The following is a 24,704-nucleotide window of genomic DNA, read 5'->3' as shown; positions in this document are numbered from 1 at the left end:
GTTTTTTCCTCGTGTCCTTCCACTGAGAATGAACTGGGTAGTTTTCAGCCTCAGTTTTAAAGACTTCTGAAGATACAGTACTCATCATAGAATGATAGGATAGCTTGATAAAGAAAGAATGAAAATTAGCCTGGGGCATTTCTTCTGTGTGGCACCTCAGAGTATTTGTATGTATGAGAGGAGTGAGATGCTCAGCTTTAGCAAGGACTTCAGCAGCCAAAAGAATTGATCCCTGGCTTCCTGACCACATAAAATGGATCTTGGCTTCAGCAGATCATGACCATTTTGCCTTTTAAAATGCAGGAAGTTTCCTGCATTATTACAGAAAAAAAATGGTCTTTTCAGGTTAGGTACAGAGCTAGATATTACTAGAATGTACTGCAGCATAAAAAAACACTCGTGAGAGTCTGACTTGCAAATAACATTTACATTTTTGCTAATTGGAAAGAATCAAGCTTTTGTTGAACTGTACAGATATGGTTTGATCTTTTTTAAGGAAAGGGATTCCAGAAGAGCTGTTTCACCAGTGGGGTGAATTAACAGTGTAAGAGAAAGAAAAAAAGAAAAAAATAGAAAAGAAAATTGAATGTTCCCTCACACAGATTCTCCAATTCAGATGTCTAAAATACATGGGATCTTCCAGCTACATTTTCCTCTTGCAAATCCTAGTGGTTTTTATTAAGACAAGTTTTGTTTTATTGCCTTGTTTGCCTGCAAAGCCAGCAAGTTAAACCAACAGGATTTAATTTGGGATTGGCAGGCCAGCTAAGAGATAATACATCGTGTTGCCCCCCTTTTATCTTTTTCTTTTCCCTCCTCCTCCTGCTTCCTGGTCTCCTCGAGGTGCTCTGCTCTGCCACTGTGCCACTCAACTTATTGCCCTAAATATCTTTGCAGGTGATTTATAGAACCCTATGGTTATTGTATGGCTAATGATTCATGGAACTTCATTAAATACCAAGTATGTGCCTGCTTACTGTCTCTGCACACTGCATATTAGAACCTTTGCACTCCCCCTTGCAAATTGCCCCCATTAAAGTCGCAGACAAAAGGTCCTCTCAGTAGCTTACATATTTTCCCACATGTGAGAGAGCAATTGGAAACTTCCTCTTGATAACTAAAAACTTTTGAATTAGAATTTATGAGAAGGGTCTTTTGGTCTCATTGCCTAAGGGCTGAAACAGATCCCAGTGTGTACAAGCCTTCCTTTGATGCATGGAGCTGCACAGGGTAACATTTTTTAACAGGATCAAAAAGCATAATGCAGGGACAATGTGTGGAGGCCCTTGCTCTGACACAAGGACTCAGAGTCTGTGTTTTTCCAAGGCTAAAAATGTAAAAGTATGTGTCCAGGGTAGCAACAACATTTTATATTCTTTTTAATTGCAGTAAAGTCCAAGATAAAATAATGGCAGTCAGTGTTACAACTTCCTTTTCTTTAATGTTCCTTTAAAACTGCTTTGAAGCTGCTTTTACCTTTGGGAAAGTATTGTGGATGTGTTAGGGGAAAATATATCAAAAAGAAAATAAAGGGCCAGATCTTTAATTGGTGGGAATCAGCATGGCTCTGCTGCAGGGATTGGAATTTCTGAAGCTGTGGATACAGCTAAAAACTTTGTCATTTCTCACCATGTGCTAATATATTCCTGCCCACTTACTTACTCAGCAGCCCTGGCCTGTTTGGAGTTTACTAGTGACAAAACCTTTTCCACTGGTACTTCTTTGCAAAGAATTACATCCAACTTCAAAATCATAAACCTTTCTTTTGGTTCCAGCTGCACTACACAAGAGCTTACAAAGAGGCATAGGTATATCTGAAGTCTCTGCAAAAAGGTTTTGATAACTAGAATTTTTCTCACATATTACTAAAAGGAAATGACTCAGTACCCACTCAGGTGCCCTATATATGATCTTTCACTATACCTCACTTCACACTATGTATGTCTGTGCTCAGAAAAGAGTGAAAAAAAAAGGAGAAGCTTCATGTTATGGGGCCAAAACATCACAGACATTATTGTAAAAGGATCACATTACATCAGACTTGCTGGTCACATTACTGCACTAGAGATGCTTTGGTATTCACTCTGGTAATATTCAGAACTCAAGTTTTGTGACTTTCACCCATTCTCAGTATCAGTCTTCAGCAAGTACTTCATCAAGGTAAATGTACAAATGCCTGGCTATTAAACCAATAATAAGCAAGAAAAGTTTAGATCAAAATTAGCCAAGAGGAGCAATATGAAGTGCAGGTAAACATAAAGGATTCGTTAATATACTTTAGTTAGGTAAACAGTGTTACTGTGAGGATAATGGCAATAAATTGTTGTTTAAGTAAGCGAAGAGGTTTCTCTGCTTCACAGAAGTGTTGGGAGGTGGGAGCTGGCTGTGTGCTGGGGTTTCTTTTGCTGCTCCTCTGGTTTCAGCTGTAAGGTTTCATAATTCTCACAGGGAAACCTGGGAAAAGAACATTGGGAAACACTGGTGATTTTGAAAGTTCAGTAAATTTGGGTGACATTTGGCATCAACCTTTTTTCCTTCTGGTGAGATTCCATCAGCTTTGCTTACTTTGTTGGCAATAACTAAGAACATTTTATAGTTTTCAATTGCAATATGGGAACTTCTACCAGGATGACTTAAGGGCAAAACAGCTGCACCCAGTCTGTTCCTCCTTCTCTTCAAGTGTATAAATAAAATCTGGTCTTATCTGAATATGCACCCAGAAGACTGGATGGTTATTTAAGCCCCAGTTAGGGAACATATTTAAGAATATGCCTAATTTTAAGCATGTGCTTAAATCACTGCGACTTAAGCAAATGCTTGAAGTCAGGCATGTGGCTGAGGTGTTATCCTGAATGTGGGTCCTAATCCTTAAACAATAGCAGAGCCTAGAGGAAAGGGCAAGCTATCTGGGTTCCCATTCTTGGCTCTTTTGTTGGTCGTGTTATAGTCTATAAAATAAGGATCATTATTCTTCTCCCTCTTTGTGAGGCACATTGAAAATTATCAGGGAAAAGCTCTCTGAATTCTGTTTTTATTGGCTATACGTCTTGAGACTGAAAAAACATAGAGACAGACATTCTCAGTGGATTTCTGGTTCCTCCTCCTTTCACTCAGGCAGGAAATACCATGAGAAGGGAAAGAAGGATGCATACCCATGATCACAAATAATCTTCATCTCTTTGTAAATAATTCCCTATTGCTACCCGGTGCTTTCTGGAAGCTCCTGCAGCATCTGAGATGTGCTGTGTGCAGCCATACCTGCTCCAGACATCCTGAGTGAGCTGAAAATTGGGTTGGGAGATAACAATACAATGGAGTATGTGTGTGCAAGGAGTGTTTGGGGAAGACGGGAGGCTCCTGAGCTCATGTTCTCAACAGAGCAGCTACAAGTTGATAAAGAGGCACAAGTTTGGAGACCTTTAAAAGTTTGCTTGAAGAGAGCTCAGTCCTTAAGTCCCATTTAGCCTCATGAAAGGCTGTTCCTAGCAGGGAGATGTTGCAGGACCAGGCTCCCATGTGCAGTGCTGTGTTGTTTCTTGGCTGAAAAAGCTTGAGGCAGCAAAGACTCTATTACTGCTGCTAATTCAGAGTTCCTCACATTCTCACTACCTTAAGTCAGAGCTCATTCTCCAGCTTCCATGTGAAGGGCCTGGAGCCAAGGCCATGAGCCTGTGTATATGTGTTCAGGACAGTTAATATTTATGATGCATCTTACTGGGAAAATTAGTATAAAGCTGTGTTCCAACAGTACATTTATCCCATGACCTAGTTTTATGAATAACGTGCTGAAACATGGCCTGCTTGATTTAAACCTTTGTCACCCCTTCTGATGGATACAGTGCCTGGCTTGGCCTTGTGCAATACAAGCTCAGATTTGTGCAAAAATGTGATGTGTATTAGTGCAAGGTAAACAGATGGTAATGCTTTTGTTAATACCAAGCACATACAAAGATATTTATCAAAGGCCCACATGTAAGGTCCATAGCTCTTGGCAGAGATCCCTATGCTCTTACATCAGCTAATAAGAATAACCAGTTTATTGCATTTCATACAGTTTTTGCAGGGTTGCTTTAAACTGGGCAGCCAGCTGCAAAACTTGCCACAATTCATAGGCTGAAGTATCTGTTTCTGAACACCTGTAACACCTTGCTGGGTTCTGTTGTTGTTTTTATTTTATTGCTATGGCTCTCAGTGTTTCTCTGCACCAACCCCTAACAGGGAATTCAACTGCTGCTCACCAGCTCTGAAATATGAAAAGCCAGGCAGTGAATGCAGCAGATTGTTGGAGTGCAGGTATGAGAAATGGTTATTAAGAGATTTCAAAGGGAAAGAGAATGAATTGTAAAGACTGGAAGGGAACTTTGACACTACCCCAGCCACAGAAAAGGCAGGCAACTCTGGAGAAGGCAGCAGTTGCTTTTAAAGAAGAGAAGTGTGGCTAGACACAATTTATGCCAAAGAATATTGCATCTGAAAACTACAAATCTCTTTCTGATTGGCAGAGTTTCCTCAGCTGATTTATACTCTTCTTCCTTCATGATCAGCAGAGCTTTCTTCTATCATACTTGCTGCTCCTGCAGGACTTCATGACCTCAAATTCAACAGAAATGTTGACAAGGTCCTGATGGAGAAGAACTCTGCCTCAGGTGACAGCTACAGTTGCCCTCTGTCCTTGATGCAGTCTTCCCTGGATATGCATCTCTGTACCACGAGGTGCAGATGGTTGAAAAATAAGAGGAAGGTGTGTGATGGAGATAATTCTGTCCAAAAAAACCCACTTTTTCCCAGAGTTCTCAGCACTGGATGAGATTTGGATCCCGTTATATTCATTCATAGTACTTTCTTCCATAGCATCGAAGCTATTAGGGTTCCCACAGGTTAAGACATTACCAAAATACAAATGAGGGGATGACAGTGTAGCTTTTGTTTATACAACATTACTACTGTCACTGGGATAGTTCCAGGCCAAGCTGCCAACTTCATTTTCCTCAGAGAGTGACTATCAGCAGCTGTAATTGTGTTGACTTCGTAGATCTGATGATGAATTTTCATCAGAAAGGCAAGATCCTCAGGATCTGCTCCTTATTTGTTCATTATTCTTTATATACTGCCTTCCTGACATTCTAAACGTAATTTAGTTTGCTTTTTCAAAGACTAATTTGTATCATTACTTTAATTCTGCGTTTAATTAGATAAGAAGTGAGGCTGGAAAAAGCACTTTTGCAGTGGTTAGTTAGCCTAATTCAAGACACCACTCGTGCACATGCTTCATTTTAAAACCTAAGTGTCTTTGATTTTGGAAGAGTGGTGTGACTCAGAAGCAAATAGTGTTAAATTAGCTCTGTGACTTTCAAGTCCAACCCAACCATCTCCCTGTGAATTTTATGGCACAGATTTTCTAAAGTTAAGATCCTAAAATCCAGCCCATGACCACTGGGACAGCTCCCAGTAATTGTAAGCAGGAGAGACACAATAGCAGAGCACACACACTCTTCAAGGCATTTTCCTGCCTATCTGCAGTGAAGCCATTAAACCAGACATCTTCTTGGTCTGAGGTTTCTTTTAAACATTTTCTCTATTGTAAACATTCCACTCTGGTTTTTTCTGTATTGTGGCAAATGTCAGAATTCAAAGGACTGTCATCAGCTGCCATAATGACCACTGCCCCTTCCCAGAGACAAACCATGCCACAGCATCTTTCTAAAGCCTGTTGCTATACTGCATGCATCTTGGCAAGCTTCCACCCCTCGGGTTTGAATAGCTCTGAATTCTTCCTTCCTCTGGATTTTATCCCCTGAAGTTGTTTCAGTTTATAGCAGATTAAAGGGACTCATCTTGAGCTTCTGATAGATGGGACTGAAGTGCACATTGCTGTGGGTAAACAGAAAGCTCCATGCTGAGTTGTGGCCATCCCTTTAGGGTAATGATCACTTTGGGGTCAAATGGGAGCTAGGAGGCTGGATCCCAAACTAGTCACAACTCATGCTGGTGGAGCTGTTACAGTTTCTATGAGCTGAGCTTCTCCCTCAGGCAGTTTTGATTTCTAACATTTCTGCTATTATTTTACAAGTATTCCAACAGTAGGTGTGTCAGTTGCCTTGTCTAATCTTCCTTTTTGCTGATTCTTGTTTCCCAAGGCATCTCAATAAATTACCAGAACTAGGAAAGGCTCCAAACCAGTAATAGTCTGTAATCATGATCTTTGGGAAAGTTTAGATTTAAAATTAGAAATTAAGGTTTCTGCTAAAATTGCACCCAAGTCAAAACTTCAGCCTATTAATAGATTCTCTGAAGTCTGAGTTACACTGGGCACAAATAAGATGTGGGTTTATACCTGTCCTAACCAATTCTCTCTTGAGTACCTTGTCTTTCCTATGCAATTGGGGTAGATCTTCAGAGACCAAGAAAAAACCAGAAGAGTTTAGGTGTTGGGTGAGACCTACTAAGACTTCTATCAGCCCTGGATGCTTCTGAAGCTTTTGGTTTGTCTCAGTACTCAAATCCAAATCTTTTACAAGAGTGACTCCAGATTTTCAAAGCAGAAATCAAACCTCTTTTTTGCCATCTTCAGAGTGTTTAAACACCTGGATTATTTTGTGTAGCTGCTCAGCTAAATGTTACACAGTGGAAAGTCAGTATCTCCATCTTTGCCCAAGTTTTGCCCTCCTGTCATGTCATCTATTAACAGGAGGGAATTTTCTAAATGCCAAAATAATTTAGAGACAGAAGTTTAACTGCAAATCAGTGAGTTGCAGGCTTCTAAATCCCACAGGCACTTCAAAACCTCCATATGTAAGTAATAGTACTCACAACTGGGAATTGCCTGCTCCTTAATAACTTCTAATGGGCTTTGTGATCTGTGTGATCATTGCAGCAGGAAAACACTGAGGAACTTACTTCTCCAGGCAGAGTTATTACACCACCCTATAGCTTAGCAGCTTAGGTGCCACAACAGTAAATAAAAATAAATCTATCTGAAATAATAGTTTATACAACTGACATTGCCAGGAGCAGGAGTGGACATGAAATAACAGCACTTGTATTTCAGGACTGCAAACACTATCTGATTGATTGTAGACCTGATACTACACCCAGGGTGCCCAAGATTTTGTTGTGGTTTTTCTAGTTTGTTTGACAAGTTGAAATATGTATTGTGATATCCCATGGCAAATAGAGACCTTGATTATCCAAACCCTTTTCAGATGAATGATCCCGTTTGGCCAAAACAGCTGATGTGTGTTTGTAGGAGCTGCAGGACCAGCCTTTCATTTTTATATTAATTTTTTATTATTTTTTTTAAATTAATTTGGTTTTTTCATTAATAGATAAAACTACTTATGGAGATGAAAAGATATTTTTAAGGCAGTTGGCAATGATAGCAACTTCACAGTGTGGCATGAAGTTTTATTTGGATTTATGTCCTTCAGGGTGCCACGTGCTAGCAGTATGAGGAGTTGGAAGGAATAGGATGCTCTTTCTTTGACCCATTCATTTTAGAAACGTTTCTTTTGTTAAAAACTAGTCCAGTGGCCTTGGGACAAGGCAAGGGCAGAGAGGGGATTTTATTTTGCCAGGGGCAGAATGTCAAGACTTATGGGCTCTTCTGCTTGAATGAAGTTGAGAAAATGGATTGTATCAGTGGGGCTGCTCCCTTCACTGGCAGCTTCCCAGGGCACAGGGACCTCCACCAGGAAAACAAACTCCCTTTTACAAACCAGTGCCCATCTCCTTTCTGTGGCAGGCAGTGCAAAGAGCTGCACTTGAGGTGCAAGGTGTTTACTTCTCCCAAGTGGATGCTTAGTTAGTGTCACATTCCACATGGCTCTCACCTAAAAAAAATCCTGTAGTCAGAAGGCCAAAATTAGCTTCTCCTTAAAAGCCTGAAAAGGCAAAGAGGAGATTAAAAACTATGTGGGTCAGAGTAACCCTCTCAAAATGGAGTGACTGATATTGAATGCTGAGAATGAACTTTCTTTTCCCGTTTCAAGACAAAAAAAAAAAAAGAGAAAAGGTCCCTCTAGGCTCTGGTTTTAAAAGGACTATTTGCAGTGGCTCTGATTCCAGGTCCAAGGCCATCTATTTTGAAACCATCTCGCTCATGTTATGTCAAAAGAAAAACTTTTATTAGATTTCAGAACAAAATAAAACGACTGGTGAAAGGTAACTGAGCCAGGTAAAACCTGAGGAGGGGGAGGAATAGTATAATGGCAAAAAGAGAGAGAGAGCAATGAGCAAAAGAAATTCAGAATATTTTTTGAAAGCACATAGGAGCCTTTGGAGACAAAAAGATGCAGTGAAAATCATCAAACAGCCCCCTTTAGAAGCTGCTGTGGGAACAGGCTTTCTAGAGGGTGAAAAACTACATACAAAGTAGATAAAACTGTTAAGGAACTGAGGAAGAGAGCACAATGACATTTACTACACAGGGATCTGGGGCAATTGCTGCCTCTTTGCTGGTGGTTAAATACCTGTTCAGAATAACCTGAAATTAAAAGGTTACTATTAATAGAATCTTTGTGCCAGGGTAGTTCTAGTAAAATCTAAATCTATATATACTTTATGAGTACAGCTGTGCAAATACACTTTCTAGAAGGACCAAAAGTGGGGGAAGAGAGAATGGAACTGGGGAGAAGGGGAGTGAAACCAACTTACAAGCAAGAAACAGGGGGAAATGCATTTCAGACTGAATGAGACCTCTCATTGGGACCTTTCATTTGCCTTTTCTTAAAATTAAGTATAACTGAAAATCCAAGTGAAGTTTTCATATAAAATTAAAATCTGAAGAGTTTTGTCTTGAAAAGCTTTCAGCTAAATAATTTAAATTTGCAAAATAAAACCAATGTCTGATAGAATATTCAACACAACAACTTCATACTTTCGGCCAGGAAGACCCATATATGATTTTAAAAGTATTTGACTGAAAATTTCATTAATGTCTTTTTACACAGGTACTGTTTTTATGCCAGCATTTTATTGACTGAGGAGCATTCTGGAATGTAGGTGTCAGAATTTAGAGACCATGGTTTAGGTCAATATATATATATATATATATACACACACTCTACTGTATTTCCTGCTCAATCTTGGGTGTTTTACAACTTGGTGTAATCATTTTGGATCTTCTTTATTTCTTTACCCAGTGTGATGATATTGGTATTTAAATAATTGCCATTAAATTACAGTCTTCTAGGAATACACTTTAACTCTTGCCATTCTGTACAGGATAAACCAACTACAAATAGATAATGGTGCAAATTAGGTGGGCAGAGTCCTAAATATTGATGTGTAAAACTGGGAGTTTTAGTTACTGCCTTCTCAGCCAGTACCTCTGCAAAGAATATGTCTAAGTGATTATGGTATTTTTGTCATAATCCCTTGATTATGATAAAGGATCATAATAAGGATATCATAGTCCTTTGATATTTTCATTGAATTGTTCACACTCTGCTTCTTGTCCATGAAGAAACTATTGGAGCCTATTATTTGCAGGCTCCTACCAGCAGTCATATCCTGCACAAATATCAAGAATGACCACAGTGATCTTATACTGGAATCCAGGGACACCTCACAAAATCACCAGGGTGAAATATGTTTCCCCAACTCTTTCTGACAGCCCAAGGGGAGCCTGGTGAGCAAACGTAACGATTGGGTGACACTCAAACCTCTTTTTTTATTAGAAAAAAAAAAAAAAAAACAAACCAGCTTGCATGATTTTTATGTTGGTTTTTCCTCCTCTTTTTTAAAATTCCAAGGTTAATTTTCAATGGAGAAATGTGTCACTTTGCCCTAATAAAGAGTCTTTTGAGCTGTTCCTAATGCTTGGGCAGCAGCCTCTGAGGAATGTCAGGAGATGGAGCAGCAGCATTCTTCTGGCTGCCGGGCAGTGTGAAATCAGCAGGGCAGGACACTGGGTGACTTTCTACACTCCTGGCATTGCTGGCAGTCAGATTAGATGCAAAACTCAGAGCTAAATCACAGGACACGTGTTGCCTTTTTCCCTAGATTTTAAAGTCACAGCCAAATCACTTTTATTATTTCATCTTTGGGGTTGAAAAATGAAATTCCCAATACCCAAATTCCTCTTGCACCTTCTGTTTGAAGTTACCCATGCTCTTCTATCCTGTTTGCCAGCTTCTGCCCTTTTTTACCAAAGGTGATTTAATCCAACAGGAAGAGCAGATTATTTGATCTGAAAGATTCTGTGCAACCTAAAAAATGCTATTATTTAAATAAAGGGTATCTGAATCATAATCTTATACCTTTTATAATTAAACTGCTTTACACATGTGGTCCACACTGGTTGCATTACTGAGAAAGGATCATTTTAAATTTAAACCATGTTCCCCCTCATTACAGAAATGTATTCTGCCTTTTTTTTTTTTTTTGCCTTTTTTTTTTTTCCTCCCCCCCCTCCGTTTAAACAGAGATGCCATTCCTTTCTCCATCTGAGTTAAATACCACAGTATCCTTTTCGGCAAGCTTCTAAGCTAAATCTAATCAAGCTGTGTCACAGCTCTGTCAGGCAGGTTGCTCTTTCTTTGGCCTTGAATAATTGGAAGAATGTTGGCACTTGTGCCTGGGCCATGAGAACGTGACCCGAGTTGATATTTAATCTACTTCAGTGCTAGGCTGCACTAGGACTGGGGCCTAAGCCAGGCCTGGGGAGCAGTGTGTTAGCCATCAGCAGCACTCATTTTACCTTGAAATGGATTCCATTTGATGTATCATTACACTGCTCCAGGAGAATGCTTTAATGAGACAGATACATGCACTGGAAAGGATTAAATTGGTGTCCTTTCAACTCTTTTTCCCTTTGCCTAGCCTAATAGCTACAAGGTGCTGGGAAGTACCTGGGAAAGGCAAAAAGGTTACAGAGCTGGCCAAAAATAGCTAAAACTGGAGGTCTCTCATCTTTGGAGCTGCGAGCAGGCTGCAGGAATTACAACTATCTGGTGAGCTCTTCCCTTCCTCAAACAAGAAGCGAGTGCTGGGATTGTTGTTCCATTTCCACCACTTTTCAAGGCAAGTTGGGACTCTGAGGGAATTTCAGAATTGCTTCATGTATTTGTCACATCGAAGCAGCACAAGTAAAACATTCATCATCACTTGGGATGCAGGGGAGAAAAGTTTTCATTCCTCTTCTCACAGACGTATAGAAGCTCCGGGAGCCCTCAGGAAAGAGGAAATTCCTTTCAGATCTATGGGCTGGTCCTGCTGAGCAATCTGAAGTCACAACGTATTTCAATAGTTTTGTTAACACTTTCATGCAGATTTCAGTGAGAGCTTGTGAGGCAGGGGGTGGTAGAGAAAAACTGCATGTGGAGGGAAATAGCAATTAGACCCTTGGCCAGAGAGAAGCCTTAATTGCTGTTTTCTTGACTCGGAAGAAGAAAGTCCTCTGACTTGAATGACTTGCTGAGGCTCTGGTGGTTGAAAATGCCCCAGACTTGGGTCACCCACAGAAGGAACTATTTGAACTCATACTCCCAATTTGCAAAGGACCCCAAGGCAAAATTTAATCTGCATAAAAAGAAGGTGATTTCAATGACCCTTAATCTGTGATAATGAAATGTAGCCAAGTGGACACAACAAGCTTCTGCATCATCATCATCCATTTCCATGTTAATTCTCACTCCCAGAACCCCATTTCTTGCTGTCCACATTTTTCCACTGGTTGTCCCCTGAGGTTGGGGCCAACAGGATCCACTTCTCCATCCAACCACAGAGTCTGAGGGATGTGAGCAGTAGGAGAAAGGAGCTTTGTTGTGAAGTTGTGAGATACTAATCAGGTGTGTTACTGATTAACTCAGCCTCCTCTGGAATGTCAATGACTTCTTTTCTTCCAGGCTACAGTATGAAGGGATGGAGTGTTTGTCCCTTTCACACGGACTCCCCCAGTCTAATTCCCACTTACATTGTTAGCAGAGGCCAGCACCTGCTTTTAAGTCATTCTAGCTCCTGAGATGATGGGTGCTTTTTACATTTTATAGTATGGGAGTCTTGATAAAAGCAAAGGACTGTTTGAAAATATGATGTTAACAAAAATATTTTCCCTCTTCCTGTGATAAATCACTTTGTGGTCTCGAGAACAATCTCCTTGAACCTTTCACGTCAGGCTAAGGCTAATGCTAACCTTTGAAGACAGCTAATAAAACAGCCTTCTAAATTTGTGTTTGTATTCTCTGAAAGATCCTGGATGCATTAGCAAAGGTAATGCCAAGAATCTTTTGATGCATCTTTTTGTGTACTAAAAGATTGGCTAAAAATGAAAAACTTTCTGTAGAAGAGGCAAGAGTACTCATGGTTGTCCATTACCCACAGTTTCTTCTCTCTGTTTATTTTGACTGTGAACCCTCATAGGACTGGAAAGCCCATTCCTCACTGGGAATGTTTTCTCAGAAGTAGGACAACAATGTCAGACTGACCTAAAGGAGGTTGTTCTCCCTTACATTTCTTTTGAGGTTTTTTTTTCCTTGAGTATGACCTGTTTCAAATGGAGTGAGACCATCAGAGATGATCCTCTGTCACTGTCAAGCAACAGCTACCACATCGTTGTGTCAGTGGATTTTAAGTCCATCTTCAAGCAGTCTCTACTTCATCTGCTGACCACCAGGAGTGGGTACTGAGTTTATTTGCAGCATAGATTGTTTCCTGGAATGCTCCATATGATACCCCATATTTTTTAATAAGTGACCAACAACACCTTTGCCATTATTGTCTGTCTGTGAGTCCTTTTTTTCTGAACCTTGGCCTATAAGAACCCTGCAAACCTGGTTTTTCTCATTCAAACAAAAAGGTTTGGGCCAAATTTTCAAGGACATAAACAAACCAGAAACCAGAATATTCGCAAGCCAGGACATTCCTGAGGTCAGTTATGGTTACAAAAGCAAACAAACAAACTCTCCCCCAAATGCTAGACAAATGATCACCTTTCTGACCTTTGTCAGATTGCCAGCTCCTTCTGATGGATTTCAGTGGGAATGACAGAAAGAGGAGTGCAGGCCCAGAGGCTGCTGCTGTATCATTTCTTTCTTGCACCTTCTGCATGATCTTAGGCAAGACACCTCCTTGTTGCAAACCCACTTTCAGATAAAATAGCACTATATAAAAAATAGCACTTCAACATAAACACAGCCTTATGCTTAACTTTAAGCAACTTCTTGAGCTCATAGACATGGTCTACATGTATCAAAGAAATGACCATAGACCTGCACAGAGCAAAAGCAGAGTTTTCAGAAAGAAGAAGAAAAAGAAGCCTTTCTGTAGAATTTTTTTTAAGTCAAAAGTGTATTTCTACAGCTTCTGAAATGAGATGCTAAATGTTAAGAGTTGGAGGCAACAGAAGGGTCTCTCTTGGCTTACAGAGCATTTTGCAGTTACAGTTGCTCAGTGAACAGCAAGGAACTGAAGAATTTCTGAAGCCATGTGAAGAAAATCTTCATGGGAACTTCCTCTGTAACACTCCCTAGATGTGGAAATTCAGATCAATGGGCTAAATACAGAAGACTACAGTATTAATCTGCATTTCCTGCAGTGCTGGGAGCTGTTGTCCAAGCTGCTTAACATATGTTTTGCTGACCCTTGGATTCACAGAGTTTTATTTTCTGTAAATGCAACACAACTTTTTTTTTTTTTTTTTTAATGGAAAATACCCAACTTTCCCTGCACGATTCAGAGCTGTTCATTGCTGTTAACTTTTTTTTTCTGGTAGAAATGGAAACACCTTGCTGTTTAAACCAGAAAGCAGACCTGATGTCCTAAGCAGTTTCAGTAAACAGAGCCTATCAGAGATCCACTGTGCTAAAAATCATTGGATTTAAAAGGAAATTAAAATAATTTCAAGCATTTTCTGTCATTCTGATGAGTGTGCATGGATTTCAGTACCAAGTTATCAAAAGAGTTCATTACTCGCCATGATGATTCTGTTCCTTCCTTTTCACACTAGCAAGCTCATCCCCCATGAAAATCTTGCTTTTAAAACCTTTCTTACACTTTGCTTTCCCTCTCTTTTTTATTACTGCCTTCTTTGCACTTTCTCACCGTGGTGCAGTTTTAAATATTTACTGTGGTTGGATAATCAACCAGTTTCTTAATGTGGAAATACTCTTTTTAGTTGCAAATGCCCCTTTTATCATGCACAACATTGTTGTCTTTTTTTATTGTTACAGAGTCTTTGCAATTAAAGAAGCAAAAGGCTCCTGAGGTCATCTGGGCATATTCATGCCAGTGCAGGATTGTTCTCTGCAGAATACTTGATCACTATCTGGCTGTGAAAGGTCCATGAGATGGAATGTCTTTGGGTGGTTACTCTTCCCAGATCTTTCACAATTATGTATCTGGATTCTTAGAAAATTCTTTACAACTTCATCAGGCTTTAAAAGCTTTTTCTCCTTTTTCTTTCCTTCTGTTGCTTCTTTGCCATGGCCAGACCTTCACTGTGGCAGTGTCTCCTGAACAAACACATCAGGGCCTTTAGCTGATATCCCCTAAAAGCCCTAAAGAAGGAGTGGTGGCCACTGTTACCTTGAAAATTTCAGGCACAGAGGAGCCTCCCTGCTGCATCACAGGCAGGGGCTGAGGGAGTTTTAGAAGAGACAGTGGAGGCTCCAAACTCCACTTCCAAGCCACAGAGGCAGAACGATGGACTTGAGTGACCAGGATCCAGGCACTAATTAAATTAAATGATAAGCAATTTTATCAGGGTGGGATGGCAGCTTCTGGTGGTTTTCCATTTCAGTCTAACTCTGCTCACATGAGAAACACTCAGTGAAGGTGATCCTCCCTTTGACATGAAAATGACATTTCCAATAGCAAAGATCACCAAGATGGGAAGGAGGTGATTTGATCTCTGGAAGGACAAGTGCAATTTTAAGGGAAATGCCTGTTTTGCTCTCTCCTTTTCCTGCCATCAGGAGAGCACAAGCAGGATGCCAAGGAGGCTTGGTCCTGGATTTTATTCTCTAGCATGCAGAAAGTCAGAAGGGACCCCAGGAATGTCAACTTTCATTAGCCAGAAGAGATCTGGGAGTGTGAGACTGAATGCAAAGGCAGAGGGACTCTTTGGGAGCACTGGATTAGCAGAAGGCTGGACAACCAAATTCACAACATCCCTGGGAAATCCATGACATGGGACATGCAGGGGGCCCATGACCATTGATCTCTGTATGGAGAAGGTCAGGGTTCAGTTTCTTCCTCTGCCTCAGGGGACACAAGGGACATGTCCTACCTCCCAGGAGAGCTCTCTGGCCAATGAGCAATACTCTGCTTTGGGTGAGGATGCTCTCTGTCCATCCTGTCCAAGCTGTGCCACTAAGCAGAAAGGAATTCATGAAACCAGAGGCAGAATACAAGTGTGCTGGGCTGTGCTGGGGGAGTATGGGAGAAACATGCTGGAGTTAGAGTGGGGTGATGGGAGTGCTTGTCAGTGGTGCTGCTGTACTGATGTGAAATCAAATCCTCCATGCCCTCTGCAGAGCCATTCTTCTTCTCCCCACTTGTCTGAAGCTCTCTCAGTTCAGCACAGACAAGGTGTGACTATCAATCACTGTCCCATCTCCAGAGATGTTACCACCAGGAACTTTCATTCCCTGACAAAGTGGAAATCTTCAAAGCTACATTTAAGGAAAATATTTCAGCATACCTAAAAAAAAAGGGGAAGGGAGGAAGTGAGCTGCATGAATGTGCTGCTTCTGTAGGCAGCTCATTACCACAGATTACTGTATCTCTGTTTTTCTGCAATAATTTCAGAATGAAAAAGGTTAATTTTTCCTTCTGTCAATCAATGTTAATAACTCCAAATTATCTTTATGAGAAGACAGTACCTGCTAAATGAGAGATTGTTTTGTGATGAGCTGCTTCATCCAGAAATGTCATTTCAAAAACTGATCTTCCCCAAAATATAAGTTTTTGTAACACAGGACTTAAATTTCACTCCTTACTTTAGTAAAACTCTCACTGATTTCACTGGGATTGCCAGGCTGGATATTGATGTCAGTGGGTTAGCCATAAAATAGTGTTAGTAAGAAATATTTTGTGGAATCTAAATATTGATAGTTTGAGGGATTAATGTTGCTTTAAAATAGTTGCAGCATTTCATTTAACTGGGAGAATATTTAGCTGTGTATTGAGTAGACTTTGTAGGATGCAATCTTGCTATCCCCTTGCTGACCTACCTGAGTCTGAGAGATGGGTAAGAGCCAAATTTCCTGTTGAGAGACTGCAGGAAAGTCCTTACTGTAACAGGAAAATGCAGTGGGGTGTTGTATCTGCACTGAAGTTCATCCTGAAATATGCAATAATTGATCCCAGCTCAAACATACTTTCAAAGATTAATATAAATTTCATCTTTATCCCCTGCAGTCAGTTTAGCTATGTAGGCTCTAACAGAGATATTTATGAACATACAGTGGGCACAAAAACACCATGGAAGAACTTGCCCTCTGCAGTCTAAGGCCCAAATGTCACAAAATCCCAGAATCAAGAAAATGTTCCACCCTCAGCTCATCCCACTGTATCACTTAGTGGGATTTCTCCCAAAGTCTCTGTGTCTCCAGACCTTTGTAATGCAAAAGATCACACCCTGGAGTCCCAGTTTCATACAGTGACCTTGTCTTCCCACAAGTGGAAGTGAGATGGCACTTTTACTGCGGGTGCTGCCTCACCAGGAGACCTGATTACTTCCCAAAAACCCTACTGACTCTGCAGGTCTCACTTGAGAGGTTCTGCTTTTCCAAAATGCTTGGTTTTATGATACAGCTTGATATACAAAATGCAGAAGTATTGCTTTGCACATTGAGGACTGAGCTCCAAGGGGCTTTGGTGAGGAGCACCCACCTAGCAGATTTCTGCCTGGGGGCTAAAGTGAGGACTCTGTAATTCCTCTCCTCCTCTTCCCAATGCCCACAGCAGCCCCCAGCTGCCATGACCAACAACTGCATGGAAGGTTCTGAGCAACCTCTGGATCAGGAGAAAGGCTTTTTGGTCCCTAAGGCTCCTACAACCCATGGCAGTACAATGTACATGGCATCCTCAGGACCTCCTGAACACCTGAAGCCTTCACCTAGGTATTTCTTCTTGCATTTTCAGAGCATAGGGCAGACTCCAACCCCTCAACAGTTTGTAATTTAGCCAATTCTGAGCAAACTCCCAACAGAAAGGCAAAATGCAACCCTTGATCTGCTATAATTTAAACCCTTTCTCTCAAGTATGGGTTTCTTGAAAGTGCTTCTTTGCAAAACATCTAAATGTTGGGGTTGTTTTTTTTCCTCTTATCTTGTTTTGGAAAATGGAAAGGTTTCAACAAAAAAAAAAAACCACATTAAACACCCTGAGGTGAATCCATAGAAAATATTGGGCCAAACAATTACAGTTTATTGAAGTAAAAAGTCCAAAAGTCTTGGAGAGAAACCTTTAGGTAAACATGATTGCAATTACTGGTTCCACCTTTGAAGTATTTCCTGAGTTTTTTTTCTCACCCATTAAAATAAAGGAATTAAAAGAATGATGTAAATGAAGTAAAAGCAGGGCTTTTATTCCAAACTTAGTCTCAGATTTAGTTGTCTGAAATATTTGTCACCAAACATAAGGATTTCACAGTACCTCCTTGCTTTGAGGCATTATTCAGAAGGCTTTTAGGTTTTATCTTTCTTATTGACAGTAAAGTTTACTATAGGAGGGGTGGCAAACAGATTAGGAAAAACCCAAACTCTTCCACCAAAGCTGGATGAGGAAGCAGGGCTTGTGCACTCTGTTCTCAAGACTTCAAACACACCAGATTCTCCCCCCATCATTTTTGCATAATCCAGTGGAATCTGACAAACAAAAGACTCTCAGAAGTCAGATGGCATTTAATTTGAGTAGTAGGTAATCAGTGAAAGAGAGTATCCTGGAGAGAAGGTAATTTGTCTTGAGCTGACAATTTGAGATGGATGTGCTGGGGTTATCTCCAGTGTCAGTTCAGTCAGAGATGAACTCAACTCCATTTCTCTTGCTAGAAGTCTAAATCAACAGAGACCTGGGAGATAATGAGGTATTTAAGGGGTTCTCTTCTCCTTGCTAGAAATCTCACATCTTTTCTCACTGAAAGAGAGCTTGAAAGGAAAAGGAAAGAGGGAAAAGGTTGTGACAAAAGGGAAAAGAAAGCAGATGTAAGGGGAAATTTGCTTAGTAAATTAACTATAAGAGAGGCATGAATCTAATCTAATGGTACATTTCCCCCCTCACTTGGGGTAGATCAACAGAGTCAGATAAACCAAACCATTCTCCTGTCTCTTTGAGCTCTTTTCCAAGCTGGACCATTGGAAGTCTACAGAGCCCTTGGAGAGATGCTGAACCTTTTCTTTATATCCTATTATGTTTTGGGCATTGACTAAAAACAATGTATGGTAGAACTGACCAAACCTGAGTTTCTCTTTTGGAGTAGAAGGCTTATTATTTGAACACTGAGTTCAGTCCAGATGAATTCTGGTCACTTTAAATGGATCCCATGCCATCCAATTTGAGTTTAAATATATTCTTAGATGTTAATGGGGATAAATGAAACAAAAACCTCATTTTAAGAAACTGAATGCCCAGAGAAACAGAAAAGCTATGAGAAGAATCTGCTAATGATGTTACTTTAGACAATATGTGAAATTCACTTAGGACAAACTGGCTATTTTTTTTCATTGACTTGTACTGAGGAATGGCACCCACTGGATGGGGCAACATTTGAATAATGTGAACCTGTTCTTTGTTTTATAGAGTATAGATCTAAATCAAGATGGCTATTATCATAACATAAATTCTCACAAAACTTCTAGCTAAAGGTCATGGTTTAAGAAAAAGAAAAATCCTGTTCAGGAAACCAGTAAAATATGCTCTTAACTTTAGAACTTGAAAGTCAATGGCATTGAAACATTTGCTTAGTATTATGCACACACTTAGATATCTGTCCCCAATATGAACACTGAATAACAAAAGAACTAAAAGAACATAGGGTGGCAGAAAGAAAGAATATTATTAAACAATGTTCTTTAAACAGCATGGCTTTAATTTCTTCTGTAAAATATGCAAGTCTTTCCAAGAATCTGGCATTCATTTCTCCTGCCTCTTTGCCCCAGCAACTAGATGAGGATGGATATTCCTATCGATAATTTGAGACCGTGTCCTGCAGCAGTCTGTTCTGCTTCAGAAAAGCAGTCTTCAGGTTTCAAAGCAGATGAAATATCTGCTAGTAACAATGCAAACATTTGTTTAGTTCCATGTTCATACACAGATCTTTGCATTTATACTCTGAATTTTTAAAAAAAAAGTAACTCGTGTTTTCCTTATGAGTCAGAAATCTTTCTATTTCCCTGCCACTCTCAGGAAGTTTTTGCACATTAAAGGCAAACAATTCAAAACAAGACCTCTTATTTTCAGTGGTGTTTAAAATATGGCTGGCCAAGCCACTTAAAATTTCTCTTCAGAAATTATTTATTGCTATCAGTGCAATATTTTGCCATTACAACATGTCTGAAAACCAATTCTTGCTATAAATCCTTTAAAGAAAATATGTTTTGAGCTCTTACTGTCAACACATCTTGTGGGGAAAGACAGTTTCTACCCAGAGCTATATTTGACCTCTTGTATTTTTCCCCATCATTTCTCAGGATTTCTCACCATGCTGGGGGGGAAGAGGCACATTCCCCAGCAGATAGCTCTGGTGTGCCAAGAGCCAGGGAAATTTCTGTTCCTCCGCAAGTTGGTCCCAGTGCATGAAGAGCCAATGGGCAGCCCAGGGCAGAGTTTCCCAAACTGTGGACTGCAAACCCCCCAGGGCCTCCAAAGAGTTCAAAGGGGGCTCTGAAGTGTTAGAAAAAACAGTGCTGGTCAACAGCTGCTGACTTTTTCCTGGCTGGAAGAGCGAGGCTGTGGTTTCACGAGATTAAGTCTTCAGCACCAATTCTGGCTTCTGGTGTTCCCTTTCCAGCCTTTCCCTCCTGCTTGTTTCATCTTCCCTCCTGCAGTGCACGGGCCCCTCGGTTCTCTTGGTTTGTGGCTCTGCTGTGAAACGGATCAGGAATTTGATCCAATTTGGAGGAAGACACACAAAAACCTAAGTGTTTCTCTGCCAGGTTATTTTTAAGCTGGGCTTATTTCCTGCTGCAGTTCACTGCACAGAGATGCATCCGTGGCTGTGTTGCTGGAGGGGAGGGAGTGATGGGTTGCAGGAACACCCCACGCTGGCACTGCCACTCTGCCTGCAAAACCACAGCCACAGGAGCAGCTTTAATTACTGGTGGCAAAAGGTTATGCTCTCTAAGCAGCTACGAATTGCTTTTCAGTGCCTTAATTGCTGGCAGCAGCTCAGGGCCTCCAGAGAAGGGGAGTGAGCATTTAAACCTAAAGCCAAAATTACAGCTGAGTTCTGCTCTCCTTTGGGATGGCTGCTGACTCAGGGGGCTGCATGGAAACAGATGCTGCAAAAAGGGGACACCTTTTCCAAACCCTTAGAAACACGAGCCTTGGAATCCCAATGGGATTTTTATCTCTGGGTGCTACTGGAAAAGCCAGCCCAGCCTCCTGGGGAACAGAAGCAGAACTTGTGAAGCAGAAGTTTATTGAGCTCAGGAAGAGATGGTTTGCCCTGTGGAAGCAGCTATGCTCTGGTGTCACTTCAATAAATAAAACATAATAACATAAAGTGAAACTTTGGTTCAGGGAAGCCACTTCACCTCCAGAACCAGCTGATGCTGATCTTAACAGTTCCAGAAAAAAAAATAAAATAATAAAAAAAAAGGATTGGTCTGAATTACCAAGAGGTGGGATAAATAACTTCAAGACATTGTTACCACACACTGGGTGAGCCCCATGGAGGGACTCAAGGAAACCAGTACAGAGCTGGAGAACCCAGAGCATGGTCTTCTCTGGCAGCCTCCTAGGTGTCTGTGTCAGAGAAGCAGTGACACATAAAAGCAAATGTCACCTGGGCCCAGCTCAGCTTGCACCATGCTCACCCCATAGGAAAGCTTAGCAGGCACATTCATTCTCTAGGTGAACTCAGCTTCTCTTGAATTCACAAAAATAATATAGAAATCTTGTTTCAGTGGGGGGAAAAAGCAAGTTAGATGTCAGCTGTGACTGTCACTGTTCCATTTTCACTGATTGAATTTTAGCACATGTTTTAGATCATGGCAGATAGATTCATTTCGTCGTAATAGTGAGGGAAATGAGAAAAAAGTTCAACCCATCAGACAAAAGGCTGTATTTTCAAAATATCAAAGCTACCTAGGAACTTCCCTGAAATCAATTAGATTTATTGCCTAAGTGTGCTAAGTTCATACACTCCTAATATTATGTATAAATCCCTTTGGAAAATAGAATTTAAGTCCCTACCTTATTTATGTGCCTTTGAAAAATTACCAGGAGCTTGTTTATAGAGCAGAGTTGAGAAGTCCATGACTCTGAGTATCACACTGGTTTTAATTGAGATGTTATATGAAATCTAAACACCAACTTCATCATCTGCAGGCAGCCAGAACAAAGATAGAGAGAGCCGTCTCCAGATAACTTTGCCCTGCTCCCTTCTTCAGAGACAGCAGGATTGCAGTTTCAGGTGGAACCTTCTGTCTGTTGAAGAACCCAATTTCTGTCCTGAACAGAGGTCAGGAACCCTGCAGATGCATGTAATTGAGTCAAGTTTTCCTCTGCCATCTCAGCAAGTGTAGGTGTTCAAACCTCAGATTTTTGTGTTGTCCATTAAAAAGAAAAAAAAAATCTGAAATCTTTGAATCCTGATCTGAATTCCAGTTTCAAAAAAAAAAAAAAAAAACAAGTCACAAATTTATGATTCTTAAACCCTTGAGTCTGAAATCTCACAAACCCCACTATTATGGATGATGATTCCAACCCTGCCCAGCATGGACACACAATCCAGTGGACAGCCTTTAGCCACCACCATTAATCACTCTGACTTTACAAAAGCTACTTCTGTTACCAAAACATGTCAACAACATGAGCCACATCATTTAAGGGATGCTAATGTTGTTTTCCTCCTCTTTCAACAAAATAATAATCACTTCTTTGCCATAGGAATTGGAAACAAAGTATGAATGGTGTGAACTTTTTAAGACCTTAGAGGGGATGTGCTCTATTTTCATTTGAGCTGATAGAGTGCAGCCAACCCCAAACACTCCATACTCATGAATCAGACTGTCTAGAATAAGGGGGTTGGCTTACAAAAATAATATTTTAAGAAATGAATGGATGTTGGGTTTCCTCTCATGTTTGAGCCTTTCTAGTTCGAGTGAATGGGGGCCAACATGGCATGGGTTTTTTAATGGCAACAGTAAGGGTCAAGAGTTCCCTTTAAACAGTGAATGAAAACTGCGTTTCTTAGAAAATCTTAGAAAATCTTGTATCTTTATATATTTGCTGGGTTTTTTATATATTGACATATTTCCATCTACACATGGAGCAAGAATTTTCTGTGCAGATGTACATATGGATTTTTCCTGTCCTAAAGAGGTTCTGAGATAAACTCAAGCTGAGAAGTCTTTGTATATAAACAAAAAAAGGTGTTTCTAGCAATCAGTGTGAGGCAAAGTTACAGATTCAACTGTACAACTTGATGGTATTTTTTGTGAGCATTATTTCTGAGGAGGGGTGGAAGAAAGGCAACTTTACAGATATTTATGGCAAAAACATGAAGACAGAAGTGCTTGTTCTCAAGTTTGCCCTTTAGTTTGCCCTGAAAATTAGTGGAAGAAGCTGATGTCTTGACAGAGCTCAGAGGGATGGAAAGGATAAAGTGTTGTAAGATGCGAGAGGTGGCTGCTGCTGGTGCTGGGTTTGCAGATCTCTGATGGCTGCTGTACTGGTGAGAAAAAGGAAGGGGACTGCAGGGGAAAGAACACACCACTGCTCAGTCCTGTTGAGTTTACATTTATAGCTAGGCTGGGAGTTTAAATTTAGGACTAGATTATTAGGACTAGATATTAGGACTAAATTTAGGACTAGATTATGTGCTTACACGTGTAGCTAGATTATTCACTAGGTAAGACACAGAAGGGTGCTATACTTTTGGCCTGGGAGATGCATTGTCACAGAATCTCTGTATCCAGATGTGAATCCTTCAGATAAGTAACTTTAAGGAGAGAGAAGAGAATACAGAAACCAGAAGGGAGATGAAGGTGTGAATTCCAGTGGAAGAAGAGAGGTTGTCACCAAGTTAAAAAATCAGATAGCAATGAGGTGAACCAAAAGGACAAACAAGAGACTCTTGGGACCAGAGTGATAAAAGATTAAAGGTAGAGGGGTCCTTTTGCAGGCCAGCAACACAGCCTGTGTGTGGGACATGGGAACTGTGGGGAGGGTGTAAAGGATGCAAAAATCTCATCTGCTACAAGCATCCCAGGCAGCAGAGAGGTTCAGAAACAGGATTGGAAACTGTTTCTTGAATAGTGGTGCAGAGAGCTCTGCTCTTGCCCACCCAGTCCAGCTGCCTCTTAAAAAAAAGAAAAGAAAAAAAAAAAGAAAAAAGAGAAAAAAAATAGATGAAAGAGAAACCCAAACTCTGTGACAGGCAGTGCCTTGCTGACAGATATTAGGGCAATGTGGGACACGCTGTTTTCCAAAATTCTTTGCCTCACCTCAGAGAATTATATTTATTTTATGGGTCACAAAGGAGGAATTTCTTTTGACTGTCAACCTTGGGCACATTCTTCATTCCCTCCTTCACACAGCCTGACCAGAAAGATAGCTCTTCATGATCTGAGCTCTCCCAATCCACACATACCAGTGACTTAAAACTCCTGGCTGTACATCTCTTACTGTACTGGATGTCAGTACACGGCAGGCAAACAACCCCATTGTCTCCCTTATGTTTCAAACAACAAACATAAAACAGGTGATTAAACTCCACAAACAAACAGGGTTTTCCCAGCAACAAATCAACACCTCTCCACGGCTGGTATTTGTGGAATTTGATAAGCCACCCACTTTGCTCCCTCCCCATTCTTGTTATGTCTGTCCTCAGCCTTCTTCATCTTTTATCCCCACCCTGCTTCACCCAGGCTCCAAAGGCAAGGCATTCATTGTTAATTAACTGCTGAAACAGTGCAAGCAGCTTGGTTCATGGGATTGAGATGGGAATGGAGCTTTAGTTCTGACTTTAAACTGTTCTGAAAGGCGTAAAAGGCATATTTTCTCACTCAGAGGGAGCGAGGGAGGCAGGAAGGAATAATATAGAAGAGAGAGAGTTAGGGAATGTAACTGGAAAACCTCAAACCAGTAAATTAAGACACATGTCTTAATCAGTTTGAATGATAGGTTTTTTTCGAAAAATCAAAGGTTCTGGTGTTTCTGGCACTTATGTGCTCCCAGATGTAAATACTTGCCTTGTCTAATGTTTCTGAGCCAGATTCCAGTCTCAGTCAGAGCAGTGTAAATCTGGAATTATTCAGGGTTAGTAAACACTGCCTTCATACAGGAGTTAGGCTGGCATAACAAATTAGCTGCCTCTTGTTGTGTTGGCTTATCAAGAGTACTTACAATTGCAAGAATGTCCAAAATAGTTAGAGAACTTGTTAAAAAATTCTCCCCGTTCACTTTTAGCTGTTTGGTGAATATCTTGCACTGGTGCCTTTCCCAGTAGATTCATAAATTTCTGTACTGCTTCCCCAGACAGAAGTTTCCATCTTTCTGTGTTGTCCTATCCTACAGACTGTTTTCTGTTCTTGGCA

The 24,704-nt window shown here is 40.6% G+C and overlaps 1 protein-coding gene across 1 annotated transcript in view; it reads right to left on the bottom strand.

The window, feature by feature from the left end:
* Positions 1–2,415: 2,415 nt before the first annotated feature.
* LTO1 (LTO1 maturation factor of ABCE1) overlaps positions 2,416–24,704 on the bottom strand; it is a 152,113-nt gene continuing 129,824 nt past the window's right edge. Inside the window, exon 5 of the mRNA XM_030451025.1 lies at positions 2,416–2,454. Within this exon, the coding sequence (XP_030306885.1) occupies positions 2,443–2,454 (12 nt within the window). The 3' untranslated portion in view covers positions 2,416–2,442. The remainder of the gene's footprint in view (positions 2,455–24,704) is intronic.

Source organism: Calypte anna, chromosome 5 (assembly GCF_003957555.1).
Source record: "Calypte anna isolate BGI_N300 chromosome 5, bCalAnn1_v1.p, whole genome shotgun sequence".
Taxonomy (NCBI): Eukaryota; Metazoa; Chordata; class Aves; order Apodiformes; family Trochilidae; genus Calypte; species Calypte anna.
This window is presented reverse-complemented; position numbering and strand designations above follow the sequence as displayed.